Raw genomic sequence first — 25,255 nt, 5'->3', positions numbered from 1 at the left:
TTTGCTCGGCTGGAAACTTTCAGCGGGATTCGGTTTGGGTTTGGGTTTGGGGGGGATACGAAGTTGAAGTTAAATTTACGACCCGCATGGGCAACACGTTCAACAAACCGAGAACTGCAACTGCAACTGCATTTCGTTGCCATTAACATAATAATGCTGCGGCCGGAGCCCGTTTATTTGCATTGCACAATTTGAAGCCAAAGTAAATAATCAACTCGCACTAATCTGCAGCCAAACTGCATTTAGCAAAAATGTTTTCTCCGCCGTCTGAGATGTCTGTCTCGAAGTCTGAAATGTCTGAGCCATTTGGTCAGTTCATTTTGCGGTCGAGGCAACTGGCTAAGATATAAAACCGAAAGAAAGGCGAATGGAGAGAATGGGTTTTTGTTTGCAGACCCGGCTTTATCATAATTTAACGCAGTTTTCTATTTGGTTTCGGTTTTGATTTGGTTTTGGTTTGGAGTCGGAGTCCAGTAGCTAAGCCCTATAAGATCCTGACACTCAACTTGGACGTGAGGCGGATGCAAATTGTGTAATCGTTGTGGGCAGAGATGGATGGTTTGGGAATGGCCAGTTTCTGATTACTCAGAAATTGTATCTTTCTGTGGACGGGGGAGGGGGAGTCCATAAAAACGCAGTTAACTTTGATGGAAGGTTTTAAGTTTTCCTCGATTTGATATACGAGGAATAGATCATTCCGATGGTTATTGGAAAAGGATGTGTTTGTGAATGGTTCTGCAGAAGAGGTTCTTGGTAATGAGTGTTTAGAAAGGAGAGAATGGCTGATAAATGAGATAGGAAATTGGTAGAATAGTTGGTAATATTAGGTAATGGGTGGGTAGGTAGTAGAATACTAAGCATGCATTCTATCTTACGAGTTTAAGATATATAGTTAGCAAGGGGAGAAAATCCCTAAAATCCATTCCTTACATTACGTTTGTTATTATCACAATTCAAATCTTCTTAATTTTCCTTTTCAAACCAACTCTTAATCTTCCTCATCTGAAGCATAATCCTCTCTATAACCAAAAATTATATGAATTTTGGAAATCGATATGAAACGACATTAATTGTCCCCACGCACAGCCGCGTTTAAAAGGGAAAACCTAATGCGACAAAATCTCTAGAAAATCTCAGCCATAACTCAATCACTCAAAAGAGATCTGTACGAGTTCCATGGAAAATGTCAGCAACCTTGCCAGCCCAGCACTTTATTATTTATCAGCTATTTGGGATCTGTAACCCAATACAATGGCCCAAACTCCAACTCAATTATGCAAATTAGCAAGACTCCAAACAAATTTGTTTGCCTGTCGTCATCTTTTCCATGTCCCTTGTTTAATGATTTCATATTGGTCAGCTCTGGCCATAACTTTGAGTGTCTTTATGCCTAAATATATTCGTATATATATATAGATGGACCACATGTCATGCGATGCTTTATCTACAAGATATAAATTAGTCAGACGACAGGTGTAGGCATCTGTGAGATTGTTGGGCAAGAGGGAAAGGAAAACTTCAGAGCATTTCCCAGCACGAGTAGGATTGCCTTTTGAAATTTGTTTAGTTTTTAATGCCCACTGACACTGGGCAGACAGAATGACATCGAAGACCCGATGAAGATGACGATACTGTGTGTTTTCCTGATAAGTCACGTCTCTCGTGTCATCGCATATTTGTCACACAGACTTTTTGCCTAATTGGAGTGGGCAGATAGCTAGATGTTCCTGCTATGCGGTGCACATTAGTTTGGCCAATTAAATTCGACTCCGAACTTATTTAAAACTATTATCTGGGTACGGAAACTCAAAGCAAACCGCACCGAACATGCCCATAATCAGTTCAAACAAATCAACTTTCCCGAAACGAGAGCCAAACGAAACCGCCGAAACCACCGTTTGCAACCACCGAAATCCAACCACTTGGCTAGCAAAATGTGCACCACAAATGCAGCTGAAAGGCGAGGGGGAAATCGTGGAAATCGAGGGGCAAGGCAAGTGTGTAATGTGGTGGAATTATTCACATCACAAACGGATTTCGCGTTCAAATAGTTTTCTGGGCTGGGTGCGGCCTGATCTAATGGCCATTGGCTAAGCAGATAGTTGTGGGTGGAAAAACTGAATTCGGTAATTATTTACAAAGAGAATTAAGGTTTCTCAAGAGATTAACTTAATTTTTAAATTAATTAAATTATTCACATCACAAACGGATTTCGCGTTCAAATAGTTTTTTGGGCTGGGTGAGGACTGATCTAATGGCCATTGGCTAAGCAGATAGTTGTGGGTGGAAAAATTAAATTCGGTAATTATTTACAAAGAGAATTAAGGTTTCTCAAGAGATTAACTTAATTTTTAAAGAAAAGAGGGGCCATGAACTGTGTAACCAAACTTCAGTATTCTACATTTTTCTACTAAAGAAGTAAAATTAGAAGAGAGCCATCGGCCACAGAGCCAGCTAATACGCTTTTGGAATATCTTAAATTTTTGATAAAACGCAGCTGCTTAGCCGCATTTTCCGGGAATAAACCCCATAAGACCCAACACCTTTGACACTTTTCCCGCAGCTCAACAGCGCGACACTTCTAAGACCCAAAACGGAAGTGCAGCGCAGCGAGTGAAGTACTTACTTAGGTCGACTTAACTCCATTTACTAATGCAGTTCACATCTCATTCACACTTTCTTTCTGTTGGGGCAGAGGTGGGTTAAGTTGTGTCAGCTGGCTGCGATCCGACACACTTACCCAAACATTGCACAAGACAGGCTAAATATACAAAGAAGAAGATATAGACAAGGGATCGGAGAGGGGGAGGGAGAGGAAAGATCGCTAATGCGTAATGTGTGACAGTTGCTGTCATCCGGGATGAAAGAGAGAGAGGATAGCTAGGTGGGTCTCCCCTCTCTTACCTCTTAGCCCCTGTCTGTCAATGTAGAAACGTGTAGGTGCTCGGTTTTTCCTTGGCTAATCTTTAGTGGAAATCTGTTTTCATTTTGTTGAAAATATTAAAAAGCAATTTCCATTCCTTCGTGTTTTTTAATTAACCCAACTCAGTCTCTCCTCCAGTTTGTCCAACTTCTTCTTCAAGTGCCCACTTGAGGTAAATTCTTTGCTTTTCCTCAGCAAGAGAGATGTTTTCCTCTTTCTTTTTTTTGGTGCGTAAATATTTGTTAAGAATGTTTTTTACAAAATTTCCCGTCAACTTGACACACACACAGACAGACACTCGTAATACACATTCAGATTCACTAATTATTCTCCAAGCACTTGAACTACATTGTCACCCCCCACATCTAGTGTTTCGAAGAACAATGTTTCTATTCTGACTTAAGGCTTTCGAGTGACAGCTTTGGGCTAAGGTGAGAACAGGACCTTGCCTTAGTTGCATTTTGATGTAGCAAAAATAGGCATTAAAAGTTAAAAAAACAGCATTAAAATGTAAATATCAAACAAATTTAAGAGAAAAACATGTTGTTTTTATGTTTAGTTTAATCATCTAAGATTTGCTTTAAACAAAAATCGAACTTTTTTAAGCATTTTATAAGAAATATGTATAAATTAACATGAAATAAAGTATTACTTATTAAGGTATTACCTAAAGTATTACCTATATAAATTTAAAACAAAATCATAAATATAAGAAGTAAGCCTAGTCCTAGACTTGAGCTTTACTAACATTGATATTAACTTACTATTGGCTTAAAGTCAATTCCAATATGTTTCTTACTTCTTCTAATAATCTTCAAATTTTATCTTTTGTAGAACTTTACTCTTTCTTTCAATGCTAAAAATGACTTAATTTGAGTATTAAAACAATAATTAGGTCATTTTAAGTATTTTGTAACATTGCAAGTTGAAAAAATGAGTTAAAAATAATTAATTGCCTAATAAAAGTATTTTAAACCCGAATAAGACTGCAAATGACTAACTTATAATGCCACTATATAATCTCTTTATGAAGATAACGAAACAGAGGCCAACTATTTAAACACTAATTAATAAATAACATATAAAAATAATCACAATTTAATGATAATTTTATATATATTATAAGCTGATGATCCTCTACAATCAGGTAAATATAAATAGCTCTTCTTCCCTCTACAAATAAATTTATATAACAAAATTATATATTTATTTCACTGATAACAAAAAGCAAGGGAATCTTTCCAACTGAATATGCAATCAGAATTCCAGAAACTAACAGTCCTAGTTTACTATTCTTAGCCTTAGATATTTTCTTGCGATAAAAGAAAAGGCTTTTCCCCACCTCAAACTTAAACCAAATATTTTGTCTGCATCCATCATTATTCTCCAACTGCCGCCTTTTGTTTAAACAAATGCCTTGTGGCAACCACTTGAAACTGTTTCAATAATGTTCGATTTGAGATGCACTTTAAATAGAGGCACGTAGCGAGAGGCAAACAAAACGGGCAACTAGGAATTACTGTTAACAACTGCAGCAACAATATTTGTACATGCGTTGCATTTTCACGCCGCATAATTAGGCAGTCGGAAAAGCCTTAACAACTGCCGCCAAACTTCAATTGAAATGCAAGGCAGCCAGCGACTGCAACACCCACATCACTTTAATTAGATGCCAACCGCAGTTAACAAAAAGACAAAAGGAAAAACCTTTCTGCATTTATGCTAATCAATGGCCAAGGGTTGGGTTCTTTCGAAAAGATGGCATCCGAAAACCGAAAGAACTGAAAAGTCAAACCTGCCTGGCATGTGGAATACTCTTTGCTGACCCACTTCAAATTGACCATAAAGTTGAGGAAGTAAACGGCAGGGAGGAGCAGGAAAACTACTGGAAAAACTATTGACACTTTCAATGGTTTTAATGGGAATTTGCATATAATTTTGAACATGCCATTAATTTTATTTTTTCGTGAGCTTAATAATGGATTTTTTTTTCGTTCGGGGAAATAGTTATTTATTCAGGCGCCTAATCAAAAGGAGGGGCTTTTAGAATGATAGAAAAGTATTATGTTTAGTCTGGCAGTACGAAAAGGACTTAAATTTAATGTTAACTCTCTTAACTCTCCCTTAAATTCTTACAATTTAAGGACTTACTTTTCTTTACAACTCCTTTCAGATTATATATTTAACTTAACAGCCATGAAATGAATCCCCTTAAATTAAAGATTTTCATCAACTAACTCACCTTATTTGTAAAATGAAACACTTTCAGTTAAGATAGTTCCTACTTCTTAGCTGCGATGTCAATTAATTTCTTTCAGGCTCAATTAATCCTTTCAAATTGATTGCTTAATCTGCACTTTGCAATCGTCTTTGTTTTCTAATTACAATAATACGTAACTTTGTGATTTTAATTGAAAATTCCTCAACTTTGCACGCTTGACAAGGCGTAAAAATTAAGGGGGTGCCCCTTAGCTTTGACTTCCCCTTCACTTATTGAATTCTAACGCACTTTGGTCACACTTTCAGCGACAGCTTTTAATATAATTCCGGGAATTTCTGAGGCGGCGGGGGTTTTCGAAAGTCCCTGTCAACTGTTATCAATCAAGGCAATTACACGCGCACAAAAACCAAAGGACCAATAGAATCTGTTTACTTGGTTTTCCAATTTTTATTTTTGTACTTCTGTAACTTTGTTTTATTTTGTTGTTTGCACTTTTAATTGTGTTTTATGGCCACGAAAGAAACTTTTTCAACATCCGTTTTCGCAGCGAGAACGCGCACTTCCAATTGGCCAAACGAACTTTACGTAAATTCGTATCTCGAAGATAAAGATACTCTGTTATCCCGTGGAAACAGCCGCGAGAACCGACCTCGTCGAACAAATTTGTGAAACTAACCACCCGCTTTTAGCTCGCCATCCAGCGAACTGCTTCTCTTCAAACTCTAAGGAAAAACTCTGCTGTTAACAGAGGCGGAACTTAACATCTAGCGGTTAAGAGTTTGTTTCTTATGTGAAGTTTACACGTGCGAGAGCGGGTAATACTGCCATTCGTATGGGCTTAACATTTGCGAGCGCAGCCAAAATCGGTTAACAGGGCAGTAACATTTCTTGCTCTCTGGCTTTCGGTTGAATTCGGTTTTATAGAGCGATTTCAAGTAAAGTTGCATGCGAGAAATGATTGCTGGGAGAGATTTATACTGAGAGAACAATAACAAAAAGCCGGTGCATGGGAATTTATTCTTTCTAATAGGAATGTATTGCCATCTAATTGTATAATGGCAAAATTTATGATTTTCCTAAGTTTCTATTTATTTATTAATTCGAAAATTTTTTTCTATTTTTTTTAAGATATCTTGTTAATATTTTTATTTTTACCATTTTATAATTTAACAGTTAAAAATACCATAAAAGAAATACCTAAAAAAATTAACAAATTAATACATTTCATAAACTTAAAAATAAAAAAGGTTTTGCATTTTGAATTAAAAATCCTTCATTAAATTCTCATTTAAAACTCGTAGACCTGCTATAAAAATCCTTAAATTTTGTTATGCTGCCGTTTATAGCAACTCTCTCTGGCTCTCTCCTGCTCTCACTCTGTTAATTTCCCTTGCTCTCTTTAGCTGCTTTGTTGTTGTCTTGTTATTGCCTTTGCCATGAACAGCTGTTTTTTGTTTATTTCAATAAATTCTCTCGCATTGTCTGATAAGCACGTGGATTTTTTCCCCCGTTTCAATACAAGAGAATTTATAAGGCGGCCACAGGTAGCGGTCAAATTAACAGAGAATGTCCCTGATAACAGAACTGTCAACAGCGGTCATTTTTGAGTTTTTGATAAGGGAAAATATTTATTTAATAAATATTATAGTAGTTGCTGCAACTTTTAAAATAAAATATTTTTACCAAAACTACCACAAATATATATTATTATTTCCCTCATTAACATATCCTAGTTAGCCAGTAAAGTCCACTAATTAAGTGACATCCAATTAGCTAAATAAACACTGGCTGCCACGCCCCGTTGGCCGAATGAAATGGCTCGCGGAATCGCTGAAATCATCCACGCAATCAATTAAAAATGTTTAAAAATCTGCAGAATTAATAAGCAGGCGCCACAACACACATGTTTAGAAAATATTAGATATTCCTCGCGAATCAGAACGAGGTATATATATATATATATGTATGTATGTATATGTAGGGGGAAAAGTATCTGCCATCCTCCCCATATTTGCAAAATCAGCAAATGTGTCAACCGAGAAGGGTGGCCAAAAAAAGGAAAAAAAAGAAACAAAGTGCACGGGAATTCTGCTTGATGTAGAATGAAACGCATTAATTTGGCTCGTTATGATTATTGCCACGCCATGCCACGCCCCCTACCAAGACGCCTCCTTGTACGAAGCTGGAAAAGATGAAGTTACAGAGAGAAAAATAAGACTATAAGAACTAGGCTAGCAATTTTAGAACATTTTCATTGATGTTTTAGCATTGGTTAGCTTGTTTTACGCCAAGTAATTTTTATATATCCGTTCAAATATATTCTTATCCCTTATGACATAAGATATATTATATATTTAAAGTATATAAAAACACAATAAATCCACAAAGGCATCCTTTAGTTTTCTAGGTGTACATTTCAAGTAGACCATATGGAAATGCCTTGAGTAATATGTTTGTCTGACTCTGCACAGACCAAACTCTGACCCTCATTCAGCACCACATGCCCCTCTCTCTCTCTCGTAAGCCCCCTCCGTGAGCCCCTGGCCATCGTCTTTTTCGAAAAGGGGGGGAACCACCGCCAAAGGCGCACGTTAAGCGAATCGTGCACACGCCCCATGACGATGATTAATTACCTTTTTGGCTGCTCCGTTCGGTGTTGTCTCGAATGTATCTTTGTATCTTGTAGCTTGTATCTTGTGCACATTTCACTTATGCACGCCTCATGCTCCACCAAGGGGGGGATGGGGTATTCCTCTCGAGGGGAGTAACTCCTCTTTTGGGGGTTCGTTTGTCGCTGATGAAGTTGTATTATTTATCGCAAAATGATTTTTCGCACTTTCTGCATGTCTTCAGTTGTCTTTCCTCTTCTCTCGTCTTCTTTGTTAAGAAAGGTGTGGAAGAAGAAGGAAAAGATATAACTAGGCAAGCGGATGCTATAACTTGAGTGGGGCTTAAAATATTACTTAGGGAAGTTGGTCTTTTCTAGCTATGACTTGTAATTTATTTTTAGTTTTTATTAACAATATTTCAAAATCAAGAATCTTGTATTTGGTTCATCTTTATCTCTTTTTTAAGGTTTAAATTAGTTTACATAAAAAAATATATTAAAATTTTCTTATTAACGAAATTTTAAGATTTGACACCAAATTATTAAACATTTTTATAAGTTGCTGCCTTAATTTCATATTTTAAGCCGCATTCAAGGAATATTTTTCACTTTAGTTTGCTTCCCAGCTGTTACTTGCACCTGTGTTGGGTTTTAAGTTCAAAAATAATGTTAATAATTCCTTGAAAAATTCAAATTTTCTTTTGTTATATCAAAGTTTATAATATAATATAAAGAGTCATAATCATATTCTGCTGTTCCATTTAATTCTCTTTCACAGTGACCCCTAAAACTTAACGAACCATGCCCTAACCACACATAAACTCCAATTCTAATGTTCTAAAACAGATCTACTTTAGATACTCCACTTATAACCATAACTTCATGGAATAATTTTGCCTTTAAATATAGACGACCTGAAAGTGGCACTTCGACTAGACCAACTCATAACTCTAGATTGCATTATCTTGGGATCTCCAAATTTAAGGGACACATGTGCTGCGTCCTTCACTGTCAGCACTCCCGCCGACTCCTTTCGTGGCAAAGTGAGGGCATATCAGGTTGCCCTGCTAGAGAAGGACTGCAAATCGATTGAGGAACCCTCGAGGAGTGAATGGTATCTGGGGGATGGGGCTTGGAGAGTATTTCACAGAAATTCGAAACCGCGCAAAGTCAATGAACCAAAACAAACGAAAACAAAAGGGGCCACCACCGAGCTCTGGCAAAAGAAAATAAATACAATAGGAAAAGGCAACAAAAAAGTACAAAATGCACAACAATTTGACATCTGTTTCAACAAATTCGTGGAGCGAAAATAAAAAGGAGTAAAAAAGGGAGTAAGGATGAAAAGGATGTCACGTAGATTGACTTGTACAGCAGACAAAGGCAGCCCGAAACTTCAGCTCCTTCAAGTTGAAAACTCCTTCGCAAAAATAAAAAGCAAAACGAAATTCCCCCGAGTTCGTGTGACAAATGTCAAGGGTTAATGAGATCCCTTTTCTCCAGTACTCTTCGGAAATGGAGTTGTGTTAATTATCATCAACGAACGGGAGTTTAAACGCTTCATTAGACAAAACACTGCAACTGCAAAGAGGCAGAGAAACCAAATGGAAATTCTGATACAGAGGGGTGAAAGCGATACCCAAAAGCAGGGGAAACAGTTGAGTTTAAACATATTTAGTGAAAAATTTGTGGACAACACAAAAATATCAAATTACCGAAAACCGGGAGTTGCCTTCTAGTCTTAACGGGAATGGATTTTTTTAGAGCGTTTGAGGGTCAGCGTAAGGGAGAAAAATAGGCCTTCAATTAGTCACATTTTACATGGGTGAGAGATTGCAGATAAAGTTGGGAGATACATTTTAGTTGAACTGATTTGGTTCTGGGAAAGGGTAGTAAATCTGACTACAGATGTAAGATAATTTTTAAGAATTTAATTTATGACTTTAAATACTTAAAAATTGATTTTCAAACAACAAACGTATCTGAAAAATGTGATATTTTTTGCCCTTCTTAAATCTCATTTTGATGAATAAATTAGTTCAGTTTTTCCCCTTGGCGCTTCCCAGAAATCCTTTCCTTAATGAACTTAATCGTGAACTCTTTCCAAATATATAATTATAGTATTTCTCAAGAAACAGATCGGCCAGCAGATCATTAATATGCATTGTGTTTTTGAAAAATGATTTTTTTGCATGCCATATCTGCCAATGTGATGTTTTAGCCGCTAATTGTCAAAGCCCACAACACTTTTGCCCTTAATATGCAGTTCCTAAAATTATGGAAAATATTCATTTATTTTAATTAGCTTAGGCTTGGGGAGAAGTCTTCAATATGACCCCAAAGACTGCCTTTTGGCATGTGAAATGATTGATGGATTGAAACTCCATTGTCTTCCCATGAGTCATTCGAACAAGAGAAGCTTATAGAGCGAACCACTTGCTGCAGTGACTCACTTCAGAATAGGAATATATAATATAATCGAAATGGGGATCGGAATCGTAAAAATGCAATTGACAAGGAAAAGCAGAAGGGAAGGGGGCCGAAAACAGCTGGAAAACTCGAGGGTTGAAGGTCATGCTCAGCCGTCTTTCCAGTTTTATTGCTTGGAAAACAAAAACCTAAAAGGGAAAACCGCTAGAGTAGCGCCCCATAAACCATAAAAATGCATAATCTACGACCACTTGACACGCATTAAACGAAAAGCAAAACAAACTTATGCCGGCGGCATCTTAGCATTTATTTCCCATTTTTAGTGAAATATTTTTTAGCCGCTGGTTACTCTTCGGTTATCATTTCCCCAGATAAGGAGTAAAAATCGAAAAACCCCAAAAATCATAAAAATCGATACTGATGATGTAGATTTTTATGAATTCATACAGGGCTTCCGTCACACGACTAACTCAAATCATAAAAAACTACAACAAAGAAAACTTTTTCGTTCCGCCAAAAGTCACAGCAACAAAAAATAGGAAGCGATGAAAAGCAGAGGTGGAGGGAGTAGAGAGTTTCATTGTCAAAATCACGTGCGTGCTGGGCTACTACTTTTTTCAGTCCAACTGGACTTGTAAATTTATTCGTCACATACAGCCGTCGTTCTTGTTATGCAGCTTTCCATGGGCTGCCCTATGTTTTTCCAAGGGAAATTACAACTTTGCCATCAATTTCGCCGTCCGGAAAACCAGAACTAGCGTAATAAAAGAACAATCAAATTGGCGGAAATATTCGCAAAAGTAATTGAGTAATGAAAAACATTAATTTAAGCAGCCGTAAACTAAATGTAATATAAAAATAATAAAGACTAAGAAACAGAAAGTTATGGCAAGTGAATAAATTAGACTTTATTTCCTAATTCTTTGGCTATTTTGAAGGCTGATGAACCTAATATCTTGCTAATAAATCACTTATCAAATAATAGTTGAAAGAGAAGGGTATTTCAACTTCCATATACCCAAAAGCCTTTCCTTTAGTTTTTTAAATTTACTTCTGACGACACGTGAAATTATTGTATAAAAACCTTTGGTATTCTGAATTTCTTGACGCCTCTGCCGAAAATAATTGGAAAAACATAAAGAAAAAGACTCCAAAAAACAACATACATCAGTCAGAATAATTTCGGGGTATGCGCAATGGGTGCTACCCGTGATTAAAGGATGTTTATTAAATATTCATATAAATGCCAGTTTAAAGCTATCCCCGTCAGGTTACAGACCAGTTGAGTGTCAATGTCGGCGGTCTTTTTGTTGGCCCGCCATCGGTCTGCATTATTATTGACATAGCCCATGAATCCCCAATTGAAAGGCTTCCCTTACTTACACGTTTTTGAACTTTGCCGCCTCTATAAGGGTGGGTAAAAAAGGGGGTTGTGTTTTCGGGGGGCATAAATAACAATAGATTTATTGCAAACAATACATGAAATGCATTCAAATAGACTGAAATGGTCTCTGTTTGGTATCGGTTTTTTCAGCTCTTTAGCTTTAAGTAAAGTTAAAGTTTTGATAGCTTTGTCAGAATTTTGTTTCATTTCCTCTAAAACCTAACCATTGCTACTTTGTTTTAGGTTGATAAGGAGTTTCACCATAAAATCCCTGATAGCAACTGGAAAGGCAACTCTAAATAAAAATCCCCAACACGGAAAAACTTATCAACACTCAAGCTGAAAGGAAAGCCACCCTAGATTTGTCAAAGCAGGTCAACCCTAATTGGATCTCCCTCAGTCGGTTGTCAGTCTAAATATTTTTCCTGCTTTCTCGTTTTCCCAAAATTCCAAGCCACGGTCTAATACAAAGTCATAGAAATTTGTGTACAGAAAGGAATAATGTCCAGGCATCGGAACAACCTGCGCCGCGAACATATAGAAAGTGAAAGCGAGGAGGAAGCAGCTGACGAGCCGGAGAAATTCGCTGCAACAAGTCCGGAAAATGAGAACATACATTTGGAGTCGCCGGAAAATCTGGACTTTCTTGATTTCCTGGATACCCCGGAACCCCTTGGATGAAGTTAATCCGCTGGATGAGAGCGAAGAAAGTCCAGAACGGGAGGAGAAGCCTTACCATGTGGCAGCTAACTCCAGTTCTTACATCGATCAGGAGGTCTTGGAAAATCATCGAAGGATTTACCGTCAGTTGGGAATTCATATCCCGGTGATGCAGCCCAATCATCCGATGTTGACCTTTCGCTTCGTCCTGAAACTTTTCCTGGCCGCCGATAGTTGCACTATGGATTTCCTGCAATGGTCGTCGACTGGTAATGAACTGATTCTGGAATATGTGGGATTGCAGCAGTACTTGTCCAGCGCCGATTCCATTTTCCATTGCCGCAGCACTTTGCAATTTACGGAGCTGCTTTTGGCCCATGGATTCCAACGAGTTTGGCCGCGGAAAAAGAAGACTGCCATTCCAGATACTCTTGAGCCCGTGCTCCTGACCTATCGAAATCCGAAATTCCGTGAAGGTGATGTGATAAACCTGCATTCGCTGAATTTGGAATGTGAGCTAATCAGAGAAAACCCGTCGAAGAAGCAGCCACGATTTCCATCTCTGCACGTCCCGAACTCTAAACATTTCGCCAGGATGACCCGGCGAGGAGATCTCTGCTCTACTTCGTATTCATGTCGCTCTCCTCTCCAGATAGCCCGATGCCAGTTTCAGACCATTCTCGGATACCAAGCCGATTTGGGAGTCCTGAAGGAACGCCATGCTGTGTTCAACAGACACTCCCTGACGCATTCAAATATGAAGAGAGGACGCAATGCAACCAGTAATCCTATAGCCGATGTAAATCCCACCAAAGTGTCCTTGGCGAAGTTCGTTAAGCCCCACGAATCGGTCATTAACATTGGAATTGGTCAAGCACCCGACTATGCCGGTTACTATGGCAAGGTGGAACTTTCCAAAGTCAATGATTTCTTCTCGGAATATCTGCCGAGATACGGCAGCAAGATCACCGGCTATAAGGATATAGTAATGGATGCCACCAACAAGTCCATTGGCTTCCAACAGAATCTGCCCATCGGAATAAATTATTCGGATGATGAAGACGATGGCTTAGTACCAATTTCTTCCGGTTTGGATATGGATTTCTTGCCATCCACCTCAGCGGAGGCAAAACAGAAATCTTCTAGCCACAAGTTGCCTGTGGATGATTCGGACTTGGAGCAGGCCATGCAGGAACTGTGTGGCGGTTTGAATCCTATTGAGGATGATGAAGACCCACAGCCCAGCACTAGCACTAGTAGTAATAGGACAAAAGCAAAACCCAAGCCAAAACCCAAAGCCAAGCCTGTCAAACGTCAGGCCAAACGGCAAAGTTCCAGTTCTAGCGAAAACGAAGATTCCAAGAAAATCGAAAAGAAAAAACCCAAGCAAAGACAACCAAAGAAAATGAAAAGGGAGCCAGAAGAAAGCTGTTCTTATAAAGTGGAAACTGATGAGGATCTCGAGGAGCAGGAAATCGAAGATGCTAACGATAATAAGGAAAGGATGATAAGGGATCGGCGATACGATGACGAGTCCAATGATGACGAGGAGGAGGATGAACTGGACGAGGACGATGAGGATTATATCGACAAAAACGTACAGTACAGGTCAGCACCGGAGCCTCCCAAGACGCGACGTTATGATCTTCGCAACCCCAAGCGACATCCGATTTGAAGTTTATAATAATTTATGATTTTTTTTATCTAACTAGGAACCAAAAATATTTAGTTAAATCAATTTTAAGCTAAATCTAACGGAAGATTGCCCGGCTGAGTGGAAAGCTCGAGGCGTATTTTCCTTAAAACCATTAAACGTTATTTAATTCCTCTAAAAAGAACTTTTTTGACGGAATTTAAGTTAAAAATCTTTACTACACAAGAACAAACTTCAACTTTTTTCTTTATATTTATTTTATTTCCAAGTCTTTCTAGACTTTTTATGACCAAAAATATTTACTTAAACTTGCTTAAACCTTTTCAACTCAAAAGTCTTTCTTGGTGCCACATTTATCATCTCCTTCTGACCATTCACCTCGGCCATATCTTTTGTTTATTCAACTTGAGTGCCATTCTTTTAACCATCATTCGGCATATCTAAACCTTCCATTATAATAACTTTTGTTGGTCTCTTTTGAAGGCAATAAGCTTGGACATATGGGCAATTAAATCGCTTATCGACCTTTGATCTCTCACGCCCTCAGTGCCCCATTACCGAGGCCAATCAAAAGTGTAATATCATCTGAAAATATCTTACCAATTCGAACTGAGAAGAGCCCAGCCACCAGCCAGCACCCACACAGACAGAAAACACAGAGAATAAAGGAAAAAAGCCAGAAAAGCCAGACAGGGGCACAATCAGTCGGATGTTTACAAGTTTTATGAGCCACCAAATAACAAGATGAACAACAGGCAACCGAAAACGAAACCAAAACCAAAACCAAAAGCGAAACTTAAACGATACTTGATTTCGTTTCGAGGGATTTGGGATTGGGTTTGGGGTTTGGGGTCTGGGGTTTCGTTTTTGCCATTGGGACACTCGGACCGCATTTGCAAAAGAGGCGCAAAAATAAGCGCTTTTTATATAACTCAGCGTGAGCCGAGACACGATTTTTATCGTCTTTAATTTGCTTTTTATTTGATATCATATTTCAAGACAGGCGGACGGACGGACGGCAGAGGCAGAACAAATCTCAGAGGCTCACTCCCAAGAACTTTCAAGCGATGAAAACAAAAGCCGGTATCCTCTTAGTTGCCTTCTCAACCTTCTCCTCCACTCCCCCCAAAAAGGCCAAAAGAAAACAGATTTTTCGGTTGGCAAAAATAAAGAGGGAACCTTGAGTCAAGACGTCATAATGTCATAAAAATGTCACATACTTTTAATAACTTTATGACAGCTACAAAATCATAAACAAAATGCTCTGACAGCACAGCACACGAAATGTGAGAGGAAGCCGAGAGGGATTCTGCGGTTGGTTTCATTTGGGAGTCGTCATAATGAGATGTGTCATGTTTTGCCTTCTGAGAAATGTTTCTTGTTCTCCATTCCGGTGGCTTTTGCCATGATTGCCCATCGAGGATCCCAGTTGGTTATTGGGTAGGAGAATAAGTCCGATGACCAAACAGCCTGCCTGCCTGACTGGCTGCCTGGCTGCCCCCCAAGAGTCTCAATTATAAACATGACAGCCTGATTATTAAATTTGATGTTTAAATGATGATCTGTGGAAGAGGGATATTCGATATTAGGGGGACTGTTTAGCATGTGTTTTTTTTCTGTTAGGATGTCTATTAAGTCGGTTCTGAGGGGATAGAAAAATTACTTTTTGGGAGAAACTTGTTGACTTTGCAGAACAACATTGACATTGAATGTTGAAGAAAACTTTAGGAAGGTAAAATTATATCACTTTTTAAATAATATAATACAATTTTAAATACTCTTAAATTCCTTTTATTAGATAGTTTATAAGCTTCTTAAGTAAGCACTTTATTTATAGAAATGGTTCTGATTTTATACTTCTCTCCGATTTCTTGTACTTAAATAATCCTTAAAAATCTTAAGAAAATATTTTAAAATATTTCATAATTTAAGGGTTAATGGTAGGAAAGAAAATGGTCAAAATGTATATAATAAGCTATACAAAATCAAGTTTCCTTCTGAACACTTTGACTATTCCTTGGATTATTATTTCTTTCTCTGCCCACACCCATTTAGTATAAGCCAAACATAAACTTAAAACAATCCTTACAAAATCTAAAAAATATATTTTTAAAATATATATATTTAAGATAAGAAATATCTTTACAAATTTAAGTTTTCCAATGTATATTCCGCCTGCATTATTGTTCCACAATTTTTCCAATTTTAGTTCCCTTTCTTTCTTCTCACGCAGTCATTTCAAATAGGTAAATTTTAAGCTTAATCAAAATGGTGCTTAAACAAATCTTCAAAAAATATTCTAAAATATATAAACTTAAGAGGAATAATAATCTTGTAATTCTTTTTTTTTTTGACTAGAGCACGTTCTAGTTATTTTTCTTTCCTCTCACGAACCCAGTTAAGAAAAGCCAAATTTATTATATTCTTAAAAAATCTTCAAAAAATGATCTAAAAATTATAGACTTAAGAGAAACAATTATTAGCTTTACAAAATGAAGTTTTCTAATGCATATTCTCGGTAGAACTCTGATTTCTTTGCTTTATTATTCGATTTGTAGTTCCCTTTCCATCTTCTCACGCACCCAGTTAGTATAAGCCATACTCACACGCAGGAAAGCACACCTTCTTTTTGGACCAAAGACCGCAAGCTCAGCCTTAGTTTCGACACATAAATTCGCTTTGCGACAAAGCGCGCAAGTATTAAATTATGGAACCAGGAATAAAGTCGGGACTTTTGCTGCATTATAATGAAGCCGAAGAGTGGGAAAGGGGAGGAGGGGGGACAGGGGAAAGCCCTCCGAATACAGAGTTATTAAATGCCAAGTTATTTGTCGTTTAGCTGGAAATCCATGCAGGTCGGCAGTACTTTAACTTCTGAGACACACACAAACTTTTTTTCTTTCTTTTTTGGTTTTTTGAGACTGCTTTATGGGTTTTGAGTAGGAAATCTTTACGAGTTTCTGGCGGAGAGACAAATTTATTGGCGAGGCATTAATGTTTTCTTTACTGTTCGTATTTCTCTCGTCTTTGTTATTTTTCCCGTTTTTTCGTCCGACTTTAATATGGAGTCGTAAAGTTTTTTAATGATCCAAAGCGATGGTAAAACTATTTACATATGTATCTTTATGCTTTATGGGGGCCAAAACGAGGAGATCTTTCCTAAAGGTTTGGCAATTTGTCTTCTGATGGGAAAATGCCAAAGGAAAATGAGGTGTTGAGTGTGGGCTATGCGGCGCTGTGAGGAAGGAGGAATCATAAATAGATAGGAATTTAACAGGTTTTATGGTTTAAAAAACGCGATTTCCCAAAATATTACCATTACTAATTGGCTAAAATGGACATCAAAAGATATTTCAGCAATGGAGTCTAAAACTTAATGAAAGGTGAAGTCATTTTTTTCATTTAAATTCAAAAATTTTTCTCCTCTCCTTGAAAAAACAAACTTACCTCTCGATTAGCAACAAATCGAAACTCAATTTACCAGTTCCCTCGAGTAAATAATTTGTTGTACATTTGTTAAGAACTTTGCGGTTATCTATATGCCTTTCCATAGCCAACTTTATAAATAAGCCATAAACGGACTCCAAAACTAGCCACGAAATGCTGTGAAACTTGCTCCTGTGAGTTTGGCGTGTCCTTGGGCTTCCTTTCTTTCACCCTCCTTTTTGCCCCCTCAGCAGAGGTAGAGAGTTATTTTATGATTGCACAAATGCAAAATGCAAAATGCATAACAATCACAATTGCACGAAAATATTTCGCCAGCAAATTGGGATTTATATGTATGAGATATGGCCTCATTCCATCTGCTTGGCAAACTTTCCTCCAAAGAGCTAAAAGGGACCGAAGTAGCTTACCTTCGAGTGTTGTAACCCAGTTTCGAATTGCTTTTTTATTTGCCAATGGCCGCAGTTAAGGATGTGGTTATGGATATGGATGTGCTCCCCGGGGGATGAGTAAACCGATTCCCAAGTAGTTTATGCAACATTTCCTAAAATCTACCCAAAAAGTTGGTGCAAACTTTTGATCGATGTGCTGCATGGATGCAATTATGGGTGCAGTTTGGGAAATATTACTTAAAAGTGGATATATTTGTTTCCTTTTTAAATAGGTATTTTAACAATATAAAACTCAGTGTGTTCATAAACATTTTTAGAGATATAAAATCTGCTAAAAGCTTTGCCATTGAACTTAAAATCTCTAGTTAATAATCTCGACTTTTTAGCCAACATTTTCTTTGTTTTAATATAATTTTTTTAAAGTAAGGTATTTCAATAATCCTCTTCCGGATAGGGAATGCAATGACATGCTCCTGGAGTATTAGATCCCAGCCAGCGAAGGTACTGATTGACCCTGGTATAAACTCCCGGCGATTGGGGTCTGGCACATCCCACGCCCCAAGACACAATCCCAGCCAGTTGATATTGTCCTGGCTGTTCATCGAAGGTGGTCTGAAGTGGGCCACCACTATCACCAGTACAGGCATCCTTCCCTCCCTCGGAGACAGAGCCAGCACACATCATATTATCCGTGATTTGACCCGGCTTATAGGTTGTGGAGTTCCGACAATCGGTTTGGCTTAACACCACAACATCCACTTCCTGATTTTCATAAGTTTTAGTAAGTAATAATTATCAATTCAAAATCTTAACTTACCCTCAAAACATCAGAGCCAAATCCACCTTCTCTCTGAGCCCCCCAGCCAGTGACTATACCCAATTCCTGATCAAAGCTATAGGATTGCACGGGCAGGCAAATGGGTCTTAGGCGATGGTTCTCCATATCAACGGGTTGATCGAGACGCAGAATAGCTATGTCATTGTCAAAACTTCGGGGATTATATAGTTCATGCACCTTTACCCTGGAGACATATCTCTGGATTACTATATCCTGATTGGTATTACTGCGATTGTGTTCGAGAAATCGCAGGGAAATTATTTCCGGAGGAACACCCTCCACACAATGTGCTGCTGTTAGGACGTATAGATCATTGATCAGTGATCCGGAGCAATAGAATCTATCATAGATCAGAATCACAGCCATCCAGGGGTATTGATGAACGCGGGTCTCCTGGCCCCCAAAGATTTTATACAGGGTATTAATCAGGCCACAGCGACATGAAACGCAGTCCCTTTCTATGGGATAGCTTGCCAATGTGGGTCTTGGAGTTGTAGTTGTGGTTGTTGTGGTTCTCCTAGTTGTAGTTGAAGTTGAAGTTGAAGTTGTAGTCGAAGTAGAATCTAATTCGGTAGTAACTGTCGTCGTGGTTGGTAAAAATATAGATCCCAGCCACTCAAAGAGATTTTCCTGACCCGTATGAAGTTGGTTTTCGGGTAAACTGAGACATAAACCACAAAATAAACCGATCAAAAGCAATTGAAGCTTCATCTTTCTTGGACTTTTCACAACTAAGCTGGGCACTGTGATGGATCATCCATTTAAAGTGGAAAATCAGCCTGCTAATCACGTTTTATTCTATCGCCCAACTGGCATCGTCTGGCTGGGGCAACTTTTCATTTTGGCAACACATTTTCCAGGCTGTCGCACAAATGAATTCATGAAATGTTTGCCAGCAAAGTGTAAATGCCTCGCAGGTTAACTAACAATCAGGGTTTGTACTGACAGGAGCAAAGGGGCCATATTTGCCAGGGGTTTTACAGGGGGACTCAACCAGAAGATTGCACTTTTCATTAATGCTAAATTAAAGCGATTTAATAGGCTCGGAATTTAAATTAAACATGTATAAATTGGAATTTCATAGAAGCCAAAGTAGATGGGAATTTCGTAATGAAATAATGCCAGGAAATGTATTCACAGTTTTGTGGGATAGTTTCATATTAGTTGGCATGATTTAAGCAACTTACCCCAACTTTACTTTTACTGGACTTTTCTCTACTCGTCGAACTCCCTAATTGACAACTTTAATAATTTCCCTGAAAACTTTTCCAACTATTTATCCAACATTATGCAAATCAGCCGCCCAATCAAGGCTTGACACTCCACACATTGTTGGCCTGTCCCGTAAGTTTCCATTTCCCTCCGATTTTCCCGCCACTTGTCATTTGCGTCTGTGTAAGCTGGCACAATAATCTGTAATAGGCTTAGGCATGAAATATTGACGCTTAGTGACCGCTTAGTGGATGCCAAATGACTAAGTAACATCATCTCGGTGGAAAAACTCCACTCCACCGAACACCCAAACTCCAAGTGTAATTAGAAGAGCTCTGAAAATTAGTGAAAGCATTTTCATAACAATTTTCCGAAATGTGAATGTGAACGTATATATGTATGTTTGTGGAAAACTAAGCCGCTTATGGGACTGTGAGCAAAGCTTTTCGACTTTGACTAATTGAATTTGGGGTACGAGTATATCCATTGAGGCGTATCTTTAACCCCAGCACACGACGACTTCAATTCCGATGGACACGCCCACATGGGGCAGTTGGTTTTTCATGCTTCAACGCCTAAATGGTAGCATTTTCCCCTGCCCAGTTACATTTTATAGACTCTAGACTACCGAACTTGATGAGCTCAATTGGAGAGTTTCAAGGGGCAGCAGGCGGAGGAACAGCAGCAGCAGCAGCAGCAGCACCTCTGTAAATTGTCCAATTATAAAAATGCGTAGGCCAGGTAGCCGCCAGTTGGAGAAACCAGAAGCCAACTCGGCTCTACAGGGAAACTCTAGACTCATCCACATGTTTCTGTCACTTTTGATGGTCGCTCCTCTCGCTTAATTGATATTTATGGAAATGGGATTCTGCCGGAAAGTGGAGCACATGTGGGGAGATTTACAAGCCACAACATTGAACTTCACTGCGGAGACAGCTCATTAGAGAGTGGGAGACACTCAGCTGCATTTCTCAGCTGGGCAAAAACAATGCTGGAAAAGCCTGAAAAGTAATCCACTGACCCACAACTGCAGGCAAAGAAAAACGCAGAAGGAAAACAGCAGGAGGGCAGCTTTTGTCCAAGAAATATATGGCTTAATTGTGGCAAAGTAATAAACATGTCCAGAGTGGGTAAAAAGTTTTGCTTGCCAAGAACTTTCGACCGTTGTTTGTGGTCGCAAGCCGCAAAAGAAAACCAATTAAAATGGCAGAGAGGCAGAAGTCAGAAATTAGACGAAAAACTAATGGCCAAGCTGAGGGGGGGAGTTCGAGGAGGGGAAAAGAGATAAACCAACTGGAAACTTTTGAATAATGGAAAATAAACTACATTTTTCTTGTTTCTGATTTTTCAAATAGTTTAATCAACGATTTTCATTTCGTATTTCAGAGATATTTTTTAGTTAGCTTATATTTCCAATCAAATAAATACTTTCATATTTATGTTTTCTCAACAAATTTTTATTAAACGTGTAATAGCAATATAGTTGACTATAAATATTTATAACCAGATAAAAACAAAATGAAATTGTATCAATTCCAATTAAAGTCAACTCTGAAATACTTTAGTTGGCTAAAATAAAGTAAAGTAAACTCAGTACTCGAATTTAATTGGCAAATGCTAGACTCCCTTTCACCATTCAAATATTTGATTGCAAAATATGTATTTGATTACTGGGAATTTATGTTTATCTCGATGAGAACCGAATGTTTCGCATTGCGTAGGCTGATCAGCGTGAACATGATTTAATGGCCGAAAAGGAAAAACTGCGAAAAATATTTATGCACACACATTGGCAATATCTTGAGCTGTGGCAACTACTTAGTTGTCGAACATGAGCTCTTTGGCCGCTATCGTGACAGGATCGGGCTTTAAAATACAGCTTACAAAACAGCAGGCAAAGCAGCCAAAACATTCCGACGACTTTTAATTAAAAGCAACATTTTCACAGGCCGCCGAACAAGCTTATTAACAGTTACCCGACCCAAACTAAGTAAAAAATAAGTAAGAAAAAAAACAACAACAAACATAAGGAAAACAACGTCTGTCAATTGATAAACAAGTCAACTGTCACTTAGGCCCAACATTGATAGCGACTCTCGGCGAAGCGGCCAACGTTAATCAGGCAAAGTGTCCGGCTTTGAATCCGTATCCCCCTTCTCAGTCTCCCTCTTCTCTCTGTCTCTTGTTCCAGTCGAAAGAGTCCTGCTCGAGGACCGGATCCAAAGAGCCCCAACTCCTTCCGAAAAACTCCACTTGTTGCTGCCGGCTGATGGCGATAAGCAGCGACACATGTCACAAGATTTTTCTGCCTTTTCTGCCCAGTCGCTTTTCGTTTCGCTTTTTTTTTCCATCTTATTTTTTATTTTAATCAAAAGTGGAAATTAAACGCGGCTAATGAAGATTTTAATTGCGTGCAACGGCGAAATGGAGTTGCATGTGGGTTTCGTGGCTGTCTGGCCAGCATAACCACAATATCTATAAAAGTGTATATATGCATAAGTACACATGTATAGGGAGTGCATGCAACACATAAACTTGCAACTTAGGATTTACATGATCAGCGTTTGTGGCAGCACGCAATCAATGTGCGAAAGAGAGAGATCCTCCTAATCAACTTCTGTTAAGCCGCTTATGACAGTTCGTAAAGGACAGTGGGCCTAAGGTGGAGGAAAGCTGGTAAAAAAAAGGTGATGCAGTGGGAGTTTGGTTGCCAATTTCGGTAATAGAAGTGCCTGTAGATATTGAGTCAGTCCTAAGACTTGGAATTTGCAATTAGGTATTAATAATCGTACTGGGGATACCCTCTAAGTTTCTCATTTCAATAATTTTCCAAAGTTGCTAAGGGTTTTTTCCAAATATTTCGTTTCTTTACCATTGGATGTTCTAAAAAATCACTCAAATTCTAGAAAAGGTTTATTTACTTCTCATATTTTTAATAATTTATAATCAACGACACATTTATTCCTCATCAAATGACTATTTCGTGAGTTCCGTTCAAAGCTACTTTTGTATGCACATAAATTGAAATCAAATTATAAAAAAAGGAGCTCTTCAAATATTGTGAAACATGAAAGATATAAATATCTTAAAGGTCACGAATTTATTCACCTTTAAGTGACTTTCCCACTCCCTAACACTAACATTCTATATCCACTTAACCCTATATAACCCCTGTCCATTCCATTGATACACATGATATCAACCAGTTAAAGAGCAATTGATTGCTCGGAAAACATACACATCAAAATCCTTTGTCATGCAGCCAATTTACATAGAGCATAGAGGGGTTTGCCCCCAACCTTCAGACAATTTCCGCTCCTCCCCCATTCCAGAAAAACGAAGAGAAAATGTGAAAAATGTCACGCTTCATTTGCTTTAAACGTTCAAACGGACACCTGGCCAACACCCTGAACACCCAAAGGAGACAGAAAGAAATGGCAGATGAAAGGCCCGAGCTTGTTATGGTAAAAAAAGAGAAGTCAGCACGACACACAAATTCCATGAGAGACGTGGAAACAAATCGAATTGGACAGATCGATTAGGCATACAAATGTGCAATTAGAAGTGGAAAGTTCACCTTGTCGAGATGGATATGAGTGGTTCGATATATATCGGTTATATATATATCCGCTATATAGCTACCTAGCTACCCTTTGCCCAATTAGGCGTTACAAATTGTTAGATAGATGACAGAAAATAGGAACAGGAAGCGGAAGCAAACAAACGAACAACTAACGAGCCATGTAAAAGAGATGACAGCCAGGTTATTTCCATCGCTTTTGCCTCGTTTCAACTTTGCTCTCAATTAATGGAATTAAATTTTGTTAGTAATTGTTTTTTTCCTTTTTGTAATTTACGCGCCATTTGGTTAACCAATGTCTGACCGAATGCCACAAATTTCAATAATTACCGACAGTTTTTAATTATCCAACGGAACGAGAAATTTCGGGTAGTTTGAGGGCGTTTTATTGCCCAAAATTGTTTGAACGGCATTTAATTATTATTTATGATTGTTTAGCGCATTTTTACTGAAATTGATTTATGCGGTTTTCTCGTGTCTCTGGTCAAGTTTATTAATTTGTTAAAGCCAGCAGCGATTTGACACAAACTTCCCTTCCCGCTGAAACCACCCACTTTCGGAGTACATGTGGGCCCATGTCATGCCGCCTGCCCATTACAATTACATATTAATTAATAACAATTTTCTTTCGGGGGCGGGCGTTGAAGCTTGTAAGGCCATAATTAACAAATATTCGATTTCAGTTGGGGAAATGGAACTTTGGCAAGTTATGGAGTGGAAGGAGTGTTGAGGAAAATCCATCATCTATTCGGTTATGCTAATAAAATCTTAATAAATCGATGCACAGCCGATCCCATTAAAGTATCTGCTCCTCTTAATTTGGGTTCATTTAACTGGCCAGCCCCAAATACAGCAAGCATTTCCTGCTTTCGCCGTTGATTTTCAGCTTTCCCTACTCCGCTCCACCTCGTTGTCTTAACCCACTGATGGCAGTGCAAATAGCCAGACAGCAGAGCAAACTCAATGAGCAACGCCTGCGTGAAAAATGCAAATCAATTCAATTAAAAAGAACAAGAGCAACGTGCAACGTGCAACAACGAGCAATGCAACAACAATAGCCAGGACGCATAGCCGCAAGGTAAAAAATGCATACGATCTCCCATACTATATGCTCTCCTCCAGCTGAAGAAAAGCCCCGACAATCGTTGTAAAAAGAGAAGAAAACAAAAGTAAAAGAAAAAGAAAAAGAAAACGAAACAAAACACGCTCCATAAAGATCCCGGACAACAACAACAGCAACAGCAACAGCAACTACAACACATGCCACAAAAGTGTTGCAGTTACAAGAATTTTAATCAAGCGTTTAACACTAAACGCGCCACAAGTCGCAGAAGGCAAAAGACGAAGGCGACTTTTGCGGCTGCGCAGACGCATAAACAATTTTCAAATTGTTGTAGTTGTTGTTATGGTTGTTATTGTTGTTGTTGTTGTTGTTGTTCTGTCTGCCTGGCAGCCTTTTATTGGCATTGTGTTGTTGCCGCGCCGCCGCCTGTTGTTGCTGTTGTGAATAAATTAACTTGCCGCTTGTCTAGGCCCGGCAGCAACATCAACTTCTCGGGGCACGGTAAGAAATGTATTTGTTTTTTAAGTTTCTGTATAAGTTTTTATATTTTAAAAAATATTTAAGATATTATTGCCAAACAAAGAATTTAATAGAATATATTTTATTTTAATAAAAAATTAACTAAAAATAATATTTCTTAAGTTTTTGACCTACAGAGTTAGTAAGTTTCCAGTAAAAGCAAAACCATAAATAAATATTTTTTTGTGTGTTTTAGTTTTTCGGTTTTATCTTTGGCTTCTCTCAACCTTATTCCTCTCCTTTCGTTTTGGACAAATTTAAATTTGCATGACAGACGCACATTGATCATATTGGCCGGTTAAAGGGAGCAGCACGAGGGGGTTAAAC

The 25,255-nt window shown here is 38.3% G+C and overlaps 3 protein-coding genes across 3 annotated transcripts in view; 1 reads left to right on the top strand and 2 right to left on the bottom strand.

The window, feature by feature from the left end:
• LOC108112703 (leucine-rich repeats and immunoglobulin-like domains protein 1) overlaps positions 1–5,210 on the bottom strand; it is an 88,915-nt gene extending 83,705 nt beyond the window's left edge. The window contains exon 1 of the mRNA XM_017222924.2: positions 5,166–5,210. The gene's annotated coding sequence lies outside the window, so the exon portion shown is untranslated. The remainder of the gene's footprint in view (positions 1–5,165) is intronic.
• Positions 5,211–12,170: 6,960 nt separating this feature from the next.
• Positions 12,171–14,055, top strand: LOC108112158. The gene has a single exon (XM_017221905.2). The coding sequence runs from the start codon at positions 12,171–12,173 to the stop codon at positions 13,899–13,901; it is 1,731 nt and encodes a 576-aa protein (XP_017077394.2). The 3' UTR covers positions 13,902–14,055.
• A 4,093-nt stretch (positions 14,056–18,148) lies between these two features.
• LOC108112395 (mite allergen Der p 3) lies at positions 18,149–19,265 on the bottom strand. The gene is made up of 2 exons (XM_017222237.2): positions 18,534–19,265; positions 18,149–18,478 (listed from the first exon to the last, which is right to left on the bottom strand). Exons 1-2 carry the CDS (start codon positions 19,263–19,265, stop codon positions 18,149–18,151), a joined length of 1,062 nt encoding a protein of 353 aa, XP_017077726.2.
• Positions 19,266–25,255: the final 5,990 nt, after the last annotated feature.

This window comes from Drosophila eugracilis, unplaced genomic scaffold, assembly GCF_018153835.1.
Source record: "Drosophila eugracilis isolate 14026-0451.02 unplaced genomic scaffold, ASM1815383v1 contig_90, whole genome shotgun sequence".
Lineage (NCBI taxonomy): Eukaryota > Metazoa > Arthropoda > Insecta > Diptera > Drosophilidae > Drosophila > Drosophila eugracilis.
Note: the sequence above shows the minus strand (reverse complement) of the source record. Positions and strands in the feature narration are given on the sequence as shown.